The sequence below is a fragment of the Anomaloglossus baeobatrachus genome, chromosome 5 (assembly GCF_048569485.1).
Source record: "Anomaloglossus baeobatrachus isolate aAnoBae1 chromosome 5, aAnoBae1.hap1, whole genome shotgun sequence".
Taxonomy (NCBI): Eukaryota; Metazoa; Chordata; class Amphibia; order Anura; family Aromobatidae; genus Anomaloglossus; species Anomaloglossus baeobatrachus.
In genome coordinates this window covers 441,574,769-441,590,648 of record NC_134357.1, presented here as the reverse complement: position 1 = coordinate 441,590,648, position 15,880 = coordinate 441,574,769, and the positions used below count along the sequence as shown (strand labels likewise).

At 46.1% G+C, this 15,880-nt stretch overlaps 1 protein-coding gene across 2 annotated transcripts in view; it reads left to right on the top strand.

Moving 5' to 3' along the window:
• The window catches only part of DIDO1 (death inducer-obliterator 1), a 111,315-nt gene that overhangs the window by 27,730 nt on the left and 67,705 nt on the right, over nucleotides 1-15,880 (top strand). The window contains exons 2-3 of one of the 2 annotated variants that reach the window (XM_075350417.1): nucleotides 4,516-4,630; nucleotides 4,791-4,905. In XM_075350417.1, coding sequence (XP_075206532.1) covers nucleotides 4,824-4,905 — 82 coding nt within the window. In that variant the 5' untranslated portion in view covers nucleotides 4,516-4,630; nucleotides 4,791-4,823. The remainder of the gene's footprint in view (nucleotides 1-4,515; nucleotides 4,631-4,790; nucleotides 4,906-15,880) is intronic. The other variant, XM_075350418.1, reaches the window with a different exon arrangement.

The following is a 15,880-nucleotide window of genomic DNA, read 5'->3' as shown; positions in this document are numbered from 1 at the left end:
AAATAACAGCGTGGGGTGCCCTCTGTTTTGGATTATCAGCCAAGGTGAAGCTGCCAGCGGTGGTCTGCAGGCTGCAGCCGTCTGCTTTACCCTAGCTGGCTACAAAAAATGGGGGGACCTCACGTCGTTTTTTTTTAATTATTTATTTATTTTATGGCTAAATACAAGGCTAAGCACCCTTTAGTGCCACATGAAAGTCACTAAAGGGTGCCAGCTTAGAAAATGCAGGGAGGTGGAACATTATATAGGTTTTTCTCATCTATCTATCTATCCATCTATCCCTCTATCTATCTATTCATCTATCTATCTATCCCTCTATCTATCTATTCATCTATCCATCTTTCCCTCTATCCATTATCTGTCTATCGATTATCTTTATTATTTATTGCAGGGACAAACCTGCGGCAAATCCGCGGCAAAACCGCATGCAGATTTGGTGCGGATTTTTTCCGCAGGTCCGGAAATCTTTCACTGGCAGAAGTTTCTCAAGAAATTTTCTTGAGAAACTTCACATTTCTAGTGCGCACATAGCCTAAGTCCTCTGCCCCTAGTGTTATACTCGCCTTGCTGTGTTTTCATACTTTTTCAGTGTCACTCTGTTCCCATGGTGCCATCTCGTGACTGTAACTTCTGCCTGGCCGGAAGTCAAAAGTTGCATCACAAGCTCTCAATGCATCTCTGAGAGCCAGAATGAGCCTCTCCTAGTGATGTATTGAGTTGTGACCTCGAGCGCTCCATGAAACACTAGAGCAGCCAGCAGGTCACAAATACCTGGAGGACATCTGGATCGGTGCCGATAAAGATGAAGACGGCGGAAGGTGAGTAAACAACTGGGCAGATGACTTTGATTTAAAGTGCCACTCCAGCAGTGCAATAAAAAAAAACCTACTTGAGTGTTGCTTTAAAGGAGTACTCCGAGAAGACAACAAAATTCCTTTACTGTTCCTGCACTCACACTGTAAAGATTAAATGCCCAGTGCCGTTCTATTATCTCTATAGCACTTGTAATTCAGTGTGACAGGAGCTGCTCCTCAGTTACATGGGGTGAAGAAAAAAAAAGACCTAGGTCCATCTAGTTCAACCTTCCTACACTAATTCTACATTTTATCACTAAGTCATTTATAACCGACAATGTTGTGTACTGAGGAAATCATCCAGCCCTTTTTGAAAAGCTGTTATAGTGTCTTCCATTACTACCTCTTGTGGTATGGCATTCCACAATCGGACTACTTTTACTGTAAGCCTATGTTCACACACTGCATCTTTCTTAACCAGAAAAATGCAGTGTTTTTGGCCCCAAAAAATGCACCCATGGCAAAAACGCATACGTTTTTACCGCATTTTGAGCAATGCGTTTTATAAGTTAAATCTATTGACTGGAAGGGCTCAAAAACAAAATTAACATGCTGCATCTTCAAAAATGCAGCCAAAAAAAGATGCACTGTGTGGACAGCAAAATAAAAATCTCAGACTTTGCTGGGAGAAGGAAATGCATGCATTTTGGTGTGTCTTTGTGACCTCAAAAATGCACCAAAAACGCAGTAAAAGAAGCAGTGTGTGAAAACGGCCTAAAGAACCTTTTCCTATTTAGCTGCCGGAATCCCTTTTCTTCCACCTGCAGTTAGTGCCCCCTAGTCCTTAGTATTGTCTTTGGAAGGAATAAAGGCCCAGTCACACACACCGACTTACCAGTGATCCCGACAACGATACGACCTGATAAGGATCGCTGGGAGGTCGCTGGTGAGATGTCAGTCAGACCTTACCAATGACACAGTAACGATGAGCGGCCTGTATAACGATCTCGGCGGGTGTTGGGACCCTGTTAGGTCGTTGGTCAAACACAGCGATGCGTCCTGCCCAGCAGGAAATCGCCTGTGAAGAAAATGGTCCGGACCATTCTGCAACGACTAGTGATCTCACAGCAGGGGCCTGATCGCTGGTAGGTGTCACACATAACGAGATCGCTGGCGAGATCGTTACTGCGTCACAGAAACTGTGACTCGGCAACAATCTCGTTAGCGATCTCGTTGTGTGTGACTGGGCCTTAAGTCATATGCCAGTCCTCTGTATTGACTAGAAATGTACATATAAAGGAGATTGCCTTGCTTTTATATTTATAAACTAAAGAAAATTCTGTACAAAGGCAATTCAATACAAATGTATAAATTTTATTGATAGTCAAATCTTAAAACATACCAAAGATGAATGAAAAGATTGTATGTGGATGAACTTAGATAGAGGACCAGCAGGTGGCGGGTCTCCAGAAAAAAATCCGTTAATAAAAGGCCACCAAGTGTGTAAAATACACATGAAATGGGATCACAAAAGATAATTAGGAGACACAGGTGAGAGACATGCACAAACAAACACCAAAACACACCAGAATGTCGGAGTGAATTTAAGTGCAGAATTTTACCTAAGCTGTGGAGCAAGAATCCGAGAAACCCCGACCCTAAAGGTTTCGGTGAAATCCTTCTGTTTATATAGCTTACATCATTACGATATGTACAACTGTGCGCCCTTTTTATATACAGGTATTTAAGGGGAACCTGACATCTGATGGTCTCTGGCCTATAGTTAAAGTATGCTTTTCTCTAAAATAACGCAGTGCTTCAGAATGAAATATACTGGCTTTATGACTTCAGCCATGTGTTTGATACATACTACTCGATTGGATCAGACAGCATGTATTAGTTGTCTAGTTTCCTTTAAGAACAGGCTGGGATTTGATGCAACAGAAAGGGGAAATATGAGTGCACGTGTGATTCCAGCATTGGGTTGAAGTCACACAAGGCAGTTTTTGCGGCAGACTTTTCTAAAATGAATTTGCAGATGGTTTTTGCCATAACGCAGTAAAATGTGTGTGCGACCTATGGACTTTAGATTTCACCCTATGCATTGGAAAGAGCGGAGATGTGCAGTGACCCATAAAATCTAATTAACCTAGCTAGTATGTTATGGGTGAAAGGGGGTGGATTGTTCTGTCGGATTCCATTGAATGAGTTTAAAAAACGTATCCACATTAAATATTTTACACACAAATTGACCTACTGTGCAGATTTCTAAATCTGTAACCTCGATTATTTGTGGAATTTACCACAGTATTCACTCATAGACCGTGTGCACATGTTGCATATTTGGTGAGGTTTTTTTACCTCCGTATTTGTAAGCCAAAACCAGGAGTGGGTAATAAATACAGAAGTGGTGCCCGTTTTGCTATTATACTTTTTCCTCTGAGGCCTAAGACACACGGCATGAAAATCGGAGCGAGTGGGATGTGATAAAACATCGCATTCCACTCGGACCAATATTACTCTGTGCCAGCACCCATGAGCAGTTGTTTTCTCGACCCTAATCGGACCGAGAAAACAGTCGCTGCATGCTGCGAGAATAATGCGATCCTTGTTTCTCTCGCACCCATTCAAGTCTATGGGGCGAGAGAAAAATCGCACTGCACTCACATTACACCGGTGTACCGCGAGTGCAGAGCGAGAATGGCAATAGCCGGCTACGGAGGAGAGAGGGAGATACCACAGGATACCACAACAAGCAAGTCTCCGAGTCGGACTAAGGGCTTGTGCGTACGTAAATGCTGAATATTCTGCAGCGATTTGACAGCACATGTGCGCTTCAAATCACTGCTGAAACACTGCATACTGGATGCAGTTTCAGAAGAAAAAAAAGCCTTTTTCATGCCCTATGGCTGCTGCCCCATCCATAGACCGAGTGGGAGCTGCATCCATAGCGCACAAATTAATTGACATGCTGCTTTTTCGAATGCACGGATTTGGGTCAAAATTTTAGCACCCAAATTGCTGCGTTCAAAAAAGCATCGTGCGCACGGATTTTGCACACTCTTCATAGAATGTGCAGGGGACACATGCATTTACGCTGCAGTGCAATACGCAGCGTAAACGCATGAAATTACGCAACGTGCGCACGAACCCTAACTTAGGTGCATGTTGCTCGAGAGGACCCTAAAAAACCCCATTCACCTGCTTTGTGCTGCAAACTATTAGTGGTTCATGGCAATCTTTGGCAATATAACCTATGTTGTCACATAGCAGTAGTCCATTAAGATCTAGAAAAATCGATTCCAATAATAAGGTATATGCTAATGTTCATCATTAACCCTAGAACTGCAGAAGGCTTCAGGGACCAAATTTTGACTACTCTAAGGCTATGTGCACGCTACAGATTTGGTGCAGAAATTTTGTACATGAAATATTCACCTTCTGCCAGAAAAAAGCAACATAAAATGTATCCATCTTTGTTACTTTAGTACCGCAAAAGATGCCCCGTGTGAACTTATCCGTAATCTGCTCTTAGAATGTTAAAGCCGCACATAAACTCTGTATCATATTTTAATTATTTTTATTTCATTATAATAAGCCTTTTTGACACGCATATTTTTATTGCTAGATATTTCAACAAGTTGAAGATGTTTTGGGTTTTTTTGCACTTTACATTTGTTATGTAATGCAAATAAGATGGTTGTTTTCCCTCTCTTTCCAGGACAACGCCCATAGGGGAGGTGTATTAACCTTTCAGCATATAGGTGTCGACACGTGCACAGGTCCTTACTGTGACTTTCAGGATGGATCAAGGCTAACAGCTCCCTAAAGCTCAGGTAAAACGCTTAGAATTCTTTGTAAATGTACGCTTTGTAATATGAATAATGGGGCAAATTGGTTACATTTTCAGGCTTCTAGATACATGCAATACATTTTGTGCTTGCTCTGAAAGATGTGGCTACTGCTGCTCTTACAAACATACGTATTTGTTTTCAGAGTTGCAGTGTAGGAGCAAAAGCATCACCTGCAATGGAGGAAGTGACAAGCTCTCTGCCTTCAGGGACTTTTGAAACTGACCTCAACCTTGAAATCTTGGAGAGCAGTTCTCCGGGTATGCTGTAGTTTATATACTCTTTATAGGCTCATAGGCTATATATCAGTTAGTGTTATGAAGAAGCTTTTGGGGGGAATTTATCTGGGTCTGCACTCAACTTTTCGTGTTTGTAAAAAAAAAAAAAAGTATGGAGTTAATTTGAAGGGTATTGTTGGGCTTTTATTTCCTACTGCCCAGGGGTTAAGATGTGCCAAATGTATAAGAGGGGCTGTAGCTCCTTATTAGTATGGCACATCTCACTCCAGCACAGTACTGTTTAATACTGGTGTATGCAACACCCATCCTAATAAATTCCCCCATACATTGGGCGTAGTTGTGGGCCATGTTTCTACTTTTATATTAGTGCCCTTAATATTCTTTTGTGTATCCGGCTGCTCCACACACACTCTTGTAGGAGTTATAGAAATTGAGATCTCGTGACCTCAGCAACAGCATCAATATTGTGGATATGGAATAAATGTTTGCCTAGCCTTTCCTGCTATATAGGTCAGCCATTCTTGCCTTGTGGAGTTCATGTAGAGGGGAAGTGGGATATCTGATTATTCATCAATCAATCTACTCCTTTAGATTTGCCACACTAGTCAGACTAAGTAATTAGTACCCTCTCTAAGCACAGCAGGCAGCTATATCCCCACCCTGTACATTGTGATAAACATTTGCACATGTAAAGTGTTTAACCTTTTTAAATGCAAAATATAGTATGTTTGTTCAGCACTTACATGTTATCTGCCATTGTGTGAGACCAGCCAAGTGTTGGCAACTTGTTTCTTTAATTTCCAACTCCAATTTACATATAAATCAATGGTAATTTCATTACAATTGCTTTGACTAGCAGTGTCCATGGGTCCCTCCCCCAAAATTTACATTTTTCCAGCCTTTTTCATCCATTCACATGCATAGGAAAAAAAAAAAAGATTATAGACTTGGACTTGCCTTGTTTGGTCAATGTTAAAGTTGTTTTAAGAAACTTACCAGAATTGTTTTACTCTTTTGCATAATGGCCTTCAAAAAATGACATTGCTGTTCATGGAGAGGAATTTGTGTAGTTTCGGGTGATACTTTGTTGTTACTGAGCCCTAATGCAATAATAGATTTGGTAAAAATATGAAATGACTTTTATTTGCTTTCTGTGAATATTATGAGTTTATAATCAGAATCCTTCCGACATGTATGTAAATATTGGTTCTCTGTACATTACTCATTAGCAATAATACTTTTTATTGGACGTTTTTAAGAAATGGACATGACTATACAAAGTATACAACACAGTACAGTTGTAAGGCTATGTGCGCACTAGGTGTTTTTTTCACACAGCGGTTTTTGTGCTTTATTGTCCGCAAAAAAAGCAGCATAAAAGCGGCAAAAAAAGCATGTGTTTTTACCGCGTTTTTGGCTGCGTTTTTGTGCACTCAAATTGTGAATTCAATGAGTGAAAAACACTGAACAACGCAGAAATAATTGACATGCTGTGTTTTTGTGGTCACCACAAAAACGCAGCTAAAAAAACCTGTTGTGTGCGGACAGCACTTCTGAAAACCCATAGACATTGCTGGGGAAGCTATGTCAGTGTTTTCAGCAAAAAAACACGGTTAAAAACGCAGCAAAAACATCTAGTGCGCACAGGGCCTAAGGCTATGTTCACATGTGATTTATTTATTTTTTTATTTAAATAATGCAAACAGCATTTTACAGTACCAGCAAGCGCTGTGAGAATGCAGAAAACTCATGCAGACACTTGTTTTTTTTTTTTCCTGACTGATTTTGAACTCTACAGCATGTTAAAAGGGTGGTTCACCCATATTTTTTATTTTCTAGATCAATATTGTATTGAGAAACAATGTTTCTCTCAAATACCTTATGTTGGCTATAGTGCCTGTGAGAGGCGCTATTGCGGACTGCTGTTCCCCCGTTCCGTGACCTCGGGGATCCGGTGTCGTCACATCAAGTTCCTGACACCGCGGCCGGCCGCAGTGTCTGTGAATGATGGGTTGTAGGTGGTGGTTCACCGCTCGTCACAGACCATCTGCTCCCTCCTCCCTCACAGCAGAGCGGTGCAAGCAGGAGACACGCTGGGCTGTGACAAGCCGTGAAACCGCTGCCCACAGCCCAGTGAGTCGGGAAGACTGGGGTCGGCTGCAATGATGAGACGTGATAAGGAACTTGACGTGACGTGACCGGATTCACGAGGTCACGGAGCGGGGAACAGCGGTCTGCAATAGCGCCTCTCACAGGCACACAAACATAAGGTTTTTGAGAGGAACATTGTTTCTCAATATAATAATATAAAAAATATGGGTGAACCACCCCTTTAATTATTTCGGCATTTTTCTTTGTCGCTCCATTGGGAGACCCAGACAATTGGGTGTATAGCTTCTGCCTCCGGAGGCCACACAAAGTATTACACTTTAAAAAGTGTAACCCCTCCCCTCTGCCTATACACCCTCCCGTGGACCACGGGCTCCTCAGTTTTATGCTTTGTGTGGAAGGGAGGCACACATCCACTCATGCATTCTCAGACTTAGTTATGTCGGTTGGAAGAAAAGAGGACCCCCACGGGGCCCCCGGCATGTTCCCTTCTCACCCCACTATGTCGGCGGTGTTGTTAAGGTTGAGGTACCCATTGCGGGTACGGAGGCTGGAGCCACATGCCGTCTCCTTCACCATCCCTTATGCGGCTCTGGGAGAAGTGGGATCCTGAGCGGTCATCCATTTGCTGGGACCGTGCTCCATCCGCAGCCCCTGGTGGAACCTGCCGGATCGGAGCCTCTTCAACCCCAGGGACCGGGCCCTGCTACTTAAAGGTACTCTGTGTCCCCATCGGGGATCGTACAGAGAGCGCACCTTCTTCTCGGAAGCCGCGGTAGTTGTAAAACTGAGGAGGCCGGTGGACTTCCGCGCCGACCGTGCCTGCTTGTCGGGCGCGGCCTCAAATTTAGTCCCCGGCTTCACCGCGGCCTAGTCGCGAAAATCCCGCCCCCGGGCCTGCCTGTCAAAGGTAAGGGCGGGATTACCGACATGATGTCGGATGTGAGGGCTGGAGCATCCTGCATGTCTTCCTCCCCCCTCACTGACCACTGTGGGGACCCCAGATTCCCGCTCTTTGCTGGCGCCGCCCTCGGCCCCACTCCTCCCCTGAGAGCTCCGGCGGCCATTTTCTGGCATTCTGCCGGTGGATGCTTCTCAGTGAACGCAGCTCAGCAGCTCCGGGGGATCCAAGACAGGGAATCTGGAGGACACACTCCGCTCGTTAGCGGTCGCTAAGCCACACCGGTCACCCGGTGCTGGCCCCCCTAGGGTGCCGGAATAGATACATACATATATATAATAAATATATATATAATAGATATATATATCTGTTCGGTCAGTCCGTATACCCTTTCCCCATATACTCTCAGTGGTCACTCTCCTAGGAGACAACAGCATGTCGTCCACAAGGAGCAAAGCTACTAAGGCACAGGTTTGTTTTTTTTCGCTGTCTGTACCTCTTGTGGGGCTATGTTGCCTGCGGGATCCACCTACCCCCACTGTGAGCAATGCTCTACTCCTGCCACGCTTGCTCAGCCGGAGCCTCGGGCACTGGTGGGCCCTTCGGCTCAGGTAGACCCCCCTGCTCCCCCTGAGCAGGCTGCAGGGACAGAGTCACCGGTGTTGGCCTCTTTCGCTAAGAAACTCTGTCTCTTTCTCAATCCATTGCACAGTCTATGGACAAATGGTCTTCTAAGCTCCTTGAGGCATTGCAGTCCAGACCGGACCTTTCACAGGCCCCGGCCCCTGTTAGCTTGTCTCCTCCAGGCCCCTCTCGGTCCGCGCCGCAGCGCGCTCCCAGGTTGGCCCCTAGGTCTCAGGCGGAGGACTCCTGCCCGGACCGCAGCCCCCGACCGGCTAAGCGGTCTCGCTGGGACTCTTCCCCGACTTCCTCACACTGCTTGGGATCCCAGCTTGAGGACTCTCAGGAAGACGAGGCGGACGTGGGAGCTCAGGGCTCTGACCCTGACTTCGCCCTTAACCTTGATACACCTGAGGGGGACACCTTAGTAAATGATCTTATCTCTTCCATCAACCAGGTGTTGGATCTCTCACCACCACCTCCTCCTGCGGAGGAGTCGGCTTCTCAGCAGGAGAAACACCAGTTTCGGTTCCCCAAACGTACGCGCAATACGTTTTTTGATCACTCTAACTTCAGGGATGCTGTCCAGAAGCCCAGAGCGGTCCCGGACAAGCGCTTTGCTAAACGGCATACTGACAATTGGAACATCAACGTTTCCTGCGTTTCGCCATTGGGGACGAACACCTTCAGTTCGTGGCATTGCCTTTCGGCCTGGCGACAGCCCCACGGGTTTTCACCAAAGTCATGGCATCCGTCGTGGCGGTCCTGCACTCTCAGGGCCACTCGGTGATCCCCTACTTAGACGATCTCCTAGTCAGGGCCCCTTCTCGGGTGGCGTGTCAACAAAGCCTTACCGTCGCTCTGGTGACTCTCCAGCAGTTCGGGTGGATCATCAACTTCCCGAAATCCAAGTTGACACCGACCCAATCGCTGACTTACCTCGGGATGGAGTTTCATACACAGCCAGCGGTAGTCAAGCTACCACGGGACAAACAACTTTCTCTGCAGGCAGGGGTGCAATCACTTCTTCGGAGTCAGTCACACCCCTTAAGGCGCCTCATGCACTTCCTGGGGAAGATGGTGGCAGCTATGGAGGCAGTGCCGTTCGCGCAATTTCATCTACGGCCACTCCAATGGGACATTCTCCGCAAATGGGACAAGAGTGCGGCTTCCCTCGACAAGAACGTCTCTCTTTCTCTTGCAACCAAAACATCACTTCAGTGGTGGCTCCTACCCACATCTGTCGTGGGGAAAATCCTTCCTACCCCCAACCTGGGCTGTGGTCACCACGGACGCGAGCCTGTCAGGTTGGGGAGCGGTTTTTCTCCACCACAGGGCTCAAGGAACCTGGACTCCGATAGAATCGTCCCTTCAGATCAATATCCTGGAGATAAGGGCAGTATATCTAGCCCTATTGGCTTTCCATCGGTGGCTGGAGGGCAGGCAGATCCGTATCCAGTCGGACAACGCCACTGCCGTCGCCTACATCAACCACCAAGGCGGCACTCGCAGTCGTCAAGCCTTCCAGGAAGTCCGGCGGATTCTGCAGTGGGTGGAAGACACAGGCTCCACCATCTCCGCAGTTCACATCCCGGGCGTAGAAAACTGGGAAGCAGATTTTCTCAGTCGTCAGGGCATGGACGCGGGGGAATGGTCTCTGCACCCAGACGTGTTTCGAGAGATCTGTCGCCGCTGGCGAACGCCGGACGTCGATCTCATGGCGTCACGGCACAACAACAAGGTCCCGGCCTTCATGGCACGGTCTCAGGATCACAGAGCTCTGGCTGCGGACGCGTTAGTCCAGGATTGGTCGCAGTTTCGACTGCCTTATGTGTTTCCCCCTCTGGCGATGCTGCCCAGAGTACTACGCAAGATCAGGTCCGACTGCCGTCGCGCCATTCTCGTCGCTCCAGACTGGCCGAGGCGGTCGTGGTATCCGGATCTGTGGCATCTCACGGTGGGTCAACCGTGGGCACTTCCAGACCGCCCAGACTTGCTGTCACAAGGCCCGTTTTTCCATCTGAATTCTGTGGCCCTCAACCTGACTGTGTGGCCATTGAGTCCTGGATCCTAGCGTCTTCAGGGTTATCTCAGGATGTCATTGCCACCATGAGACAAGCCAGGAAGCCAGCGTCCGCCAAGATCTATTACAGGTCTTGGCAAATCTTCCTATCCTGGTGCACTGATAACGGTTTTCCTCCATGGCCGTTTGCCTTACCCACTTTTCTTTCATTCTTTCAATCAGGAATGGACAAGGGTTTGTCCCTCGGCTCTCTCAAGGGCCAAGTATCGGCGCTCTCCGTGTTTTTTCAAAAGCGTCTAGCCAGGCTTCCGCAGGTCCGCACGTTCCTGCAGGGGGTCTGTCACATGGTTCCACCTTACAAACGTCTGTTGGAACCCTGGGATCTTAACAGAGTTCTGACTGCTCTTCAAAAGCCGCCTTTTGAGCCGCTGCGGGATGTCTCTCTATCACGTCTTTCTCAGAAGGTGGCCTTCCTGGTGGCAGTCACGTCACTTCGGAGAGTGTCTGAGCTTGCAGCGCTGTCATGCAAAGCTCCCTTCCTGGTTTTCCACCAGGATAAGGTGGTTCTGCGTCCTGTCCCGGAATTTCTCCCTAAGGTGGTATCCCCTTTTCATCTAAATCAGGATATCTCCTTGCCTTCCTTTTGCCCTAATCCAATTCACCAGTGTGAAAAGGATTTGCACTCTTTGGATCTAGTGAGAGCACTCCGGTTCTACGTGTCTCGCACGGCGCCCCTGCGCCGTTCAGATGCGCTCTTTGTCCTGGTCGCTGGCCAGCGTAAGGGTTCTCAGGCCTCCAAGTCAACCTTGGCTCGGTGGATCAAGGAACCGATTCTCGAGGCCTACCGTTCTTCGGGGCTTCCGCTCCCTTCAGGGCTGAAAGCCCACTCTACCAGAGCCGTAGGTGCGTCCTGGGCATTGCGGCACCGGGCTACGGCTCAGCAGGTGTGTCAGGCGGCTACCTGGTCGAGTCTGCACACTTTCATGAAACACTATCAAGTGCATACCTATGCCTCGGCAGACGCCAGTCTAGGTAGGCGAGTCCTTCAGGCGGCGGTTGCCCACCTGTAAGAGGGGGCCATTTTCGGCTCTTTTTATTGAGGTATTCTTTTACCCACCCAGGGACTGCTCTTGGACGTCCCAATTGTCTGGGTCTCCCAATGGAGCGACAAAGAAGGGAATTTTGTTTACTTACCGTAAATTCCTTTTCTTCTAGCTCCTATTGGGAGACCCAGCTCCCGCCCCTGTGCCCTTTGGGCTTGTTGTTCTTTTGTGTACACATGTTGTTCATGTTGAATTGTTCTTTTGGTTCATGGTCTTCAGTTCTCCGAACATCCTTCGGATTGAATTTACCTTAGACCAATTTATAAGTTTCCTCCTTCCTGCTTTTGCACCAAAACTGAGGAGCCCGTGATGCACGGGGGGGTGTATAGGCAGAGGGGAGGGGTTACACTTTTTAAAGTGTAATACTTTGTGTGGCCTCCGGAGGCAGAAGCTATACACCCAATTGTCTGGGTCTCCCAATAGGAGCTAGAAGAAAAGGAATTTACGGTAAGTAAACAAAATTCCCTTCTTTTGCAGCGTATTTTCACGCATAAAAAGCAATGAAAGAGTGAAAAAAACTAAACAAGCGCATTTTCAGTGTTTTTTGGGTAAAACACACTATTAAACATGTACTGTAGACACAGCACATTTAACCCGCCATTCAAAAAATGCGGTGAAACATTACAATCCACCTGCGTTTTTACTGCAAAGTGGGGTTTTGGCTGCAGGAAAAAAAAAAACACTGCAAAAATGATGCATGTGGACATAGCCTTAGAAACAGAAAGTTTGTTTTACCCCCACAGTGCCATTAAAAAAAGAACATTTGTGATTGTAATGTACACTATTAGGCTAGGTTCGCACACTGCGTCTTTTTGACGCTACGCTTTTGTGCGTTTTTGGCCGCTAAAAACGCACCTGCGTCGAAAAACGCATCAAAAAACGCATGCGTTTTTGCCGCGATTTGGTGCATTTTTGGCTGCGGTTTTCTGCGTTTTTGATCTCTGCGTTTTGCTGCGTTTTTCCAATGCATTGCATGGGGGAAAACGCAGGAAAGAACTGACGTCCGTTTTTTTTTTTTTAACTCAAAAACGCAGGTAAAAAAAAGATGTGTGCGGACAGCAAAAATGAAAACTCATAGACTTTGCTGGGGAAGCAAAGTCCTGCAGTTTTGAGGCCAAAAACGCGCCCGAAAAACGCGCAAAAACGCCGCGAAAAACGCACTGTGCGCACATAGCCTTAGTTGTAGTTTATCCAGCCTTCCTTGTGTGACTACCACCTATGCTAAAGTAATTCTGTTGTCTATTGACCACATTATAAAATGGTCTCCTATTACTATATAATGGGATATTGGTGCAGGGCTAATGAGCATCTCTGTGTTTCTTTGGATTTTATTGGGTTAGGCCTCATTCAGATGTCCGTGTGAAACGTACGGGTTCCATTCTTTTTTTTTTTTTTTCATGGCTACCACATGTGCCCATTATAGGTGCTTTTCCATATCCTTGCAAGATATGGAGACATGTCCTTTTTCCATCAGCATGGATGACCAGGGCAAATGTGAGTCTATGGGTCTGTTAAAAACTCGTTATGGCATATGTGTGCTATACATGTTTAACATTGTAAAGGATAAGGAGAAGATTTGTATTTTTATTTATTGATCTATCCATGAAAAACACTGATGGGGAAAAATGGATCGTAGACACAGACAGCTACAATTTTTTTTTTCACGTACTTGTTTAAATATGGATATGTGAATGAGGCCTCAGGCTTTGTTTGTGAATTGTTTTGTTTGCCTGCTTCAGCAAAGCTCCCATTGTACATGCTGAGTGTGTGCAAATACAGCACACAGTATGGCTTCTGTTTCCTACTCCACCTCCTTTTGTTTAACTACTATGTGGCTTAGGGTGGTGTCATACACCGCGACGACGACAACGACGTCGCTGCTACGTCACCATTTTCTGTGAAGTTGCAGCGATGTCCCGTCGCTGTGTGTGACATCCAGCAACGAGCTGGCCCCTGCTGTGAGGTCGCCGCTCATTGCTGAATGTCCAGCTTCATTTTTTGGTCGTTGCTCTCCCGCTATGACGCACACATCGCTGTGTGTGACAGCGAGAGAGTGACGAAATGAAGCGAGCAGGAGCCGGCAGCTGCGGTAAGCTGTAACCACGGTAAATATCGGGTAACCAAGGGAAGACCTTTCCCTGGTTACCCGATATTTACCTTCATTACCAGCGTCCGCCGCTCTCGCTGCCAGTGCCGGCTCCTGCTCTCTGCACATGTAGCTGCAGTACACATCGGGTAATTAACCCGATGTCTACTGTAGCTAGGAGTGCAGGGAGCCAGCGCTAAGCAGTGTGCGCGGCTCCCTTCACATGTAGCTGCAGTACACATCGGGTAATTAATCCGATGTGTACTGTAGCTAGGAGTGCAGGGAGCAAGCGCTAAGCGCGGCTCCCTGCTCTCTGCACATGTTGCAGAACAGCGACGCGTGTCGTTATGAACGCTGCTTCGGCTGCTGTGTTTGACAGCTAAGCAGCGATCATAACAGCGACTTACAAGGTCGCTGTTACGTCACAGAAAATGGTGACGTAACAGCGACGTCGTTGTCGCTGTGTGTGAACCCAGCTTTAGGCTAGGTTCACATTTGCGTGGTTTTAAATACGTCAGGTCCGTCAGCGACGGATCCGTCGTTTTTTAGATGTCAACTGACCAGGGCTGTGGAGTCGGAGTCGGAGTCGTGGAGTCGGAGTCGGAGCTCATTTTGGTGGAGTCGGAGTCGGAGTCGGTATAAAATGCACCGACTCCGACTCCTAAAATATATAATAAATTGGGGACAGGAGTGCAATGCAGAATGTGCTGAATATTTTACTAAATAACAACATTTAGTATAATGCTTATATTTAAGTGAAAAATGTATTGTAGTACAATGTGAACATCAGACATTTAATTGTTTTTATGATACAATAATCAAGATATTTGGATAGAACATAAAATATTTATTGGAATACAACTTTAGAACACAAAAAAACTAATAAATTGTAAATATGTAATATATATAATATATATATATATATATACACAGTGTATATACACACACACAAGATATATATGTAATCTACTGTATATTACATAGTGTATTACATATTTACAATTTATTACAGTTTTTTGTGTTCTAAAGTTGTATTCCAATAAATATATTTTATGTTCTATCCAAATATCTTGATTATTGTATCATAAAAATTATTAAATGTCTGATGTTCACATACACATATTCATGTACTACAATAAATTTTTCACCTAACTATAAGCAATATATGTAGGAGTCGGAGTCGGAGCCGGAGTCGGAGTCGGTGCAAGAGAATTTGAGGAGTCGGAGTCGAAGGTTTGGCTTACCGACTCCACAGCCCTGCAACTGACGCAACGGATATGTTTTTCACAGGATTCCGTTCACAGGAATCCTGTGAAAAAAAACTGATCCGTTGCTTCCGTTACATCCGCTGTGCGACGGTTTTTTGACGGATCCGTCATGATCCGTTTGTGTTTGGGACAGCCCAGTGGGTGTGCCAAACATGCTGGGCATGCTCAGTAGAGCATGACACGGGATCCAGCGCTGGATTCCGTCGTAAGACGGATTATGACGGAATCCAGCACCATAGACATCCATTACAAGCTCGACGGATTGCGACTGATTCCTGTGCGGTGCGTTAATTTTGATAGCCCAAAAAAAGTTACATTCTGCGTTGTTTCCGCCCGGCAGTCATTCCAAAGACTGATGCGCCGTGCAGCGGATGCAACGCATGGTCATCAGTTGCAATCCGCTGCTCATACAAGTCTATGGGAAGCAACGGAATCCGCTGTTTACCAGAGCCGCGGATTGTGACTGATACAAATTGAGGGAAATGTGAACCTAGCCTAAAATGCTTTTAATGGGGGGGCACCTCCTGCTTCAGCACTAATCTTCTCTTTCTTCTTGCGAAGAAGGAAGAGCAGAGCAGTGTTTGACCTGGCTAGTGAGATGGACTAACAGCGAGAAATCCAGGGGTGCGTGAGCTTTTATACTGTTATGAATGGATATCTCTATTTTTAAAACACACTTTTTATCTCACACTTTTAAAACACCATACAATTAAATGAAGGCCCCCTAGTCAAAAATTGCTTGGTTTTATGCTTATTTTATTTCCGCTGCTCCCATTCCTATTCAGTGTTTTTTTTTTTTTTGTTTTTTTTTTCTAAATCTTCCGCACAGTTTCAGAAAGTTGGGCCTCTTTATATGTTGCTAATTTCTATGATCTTTACATATGG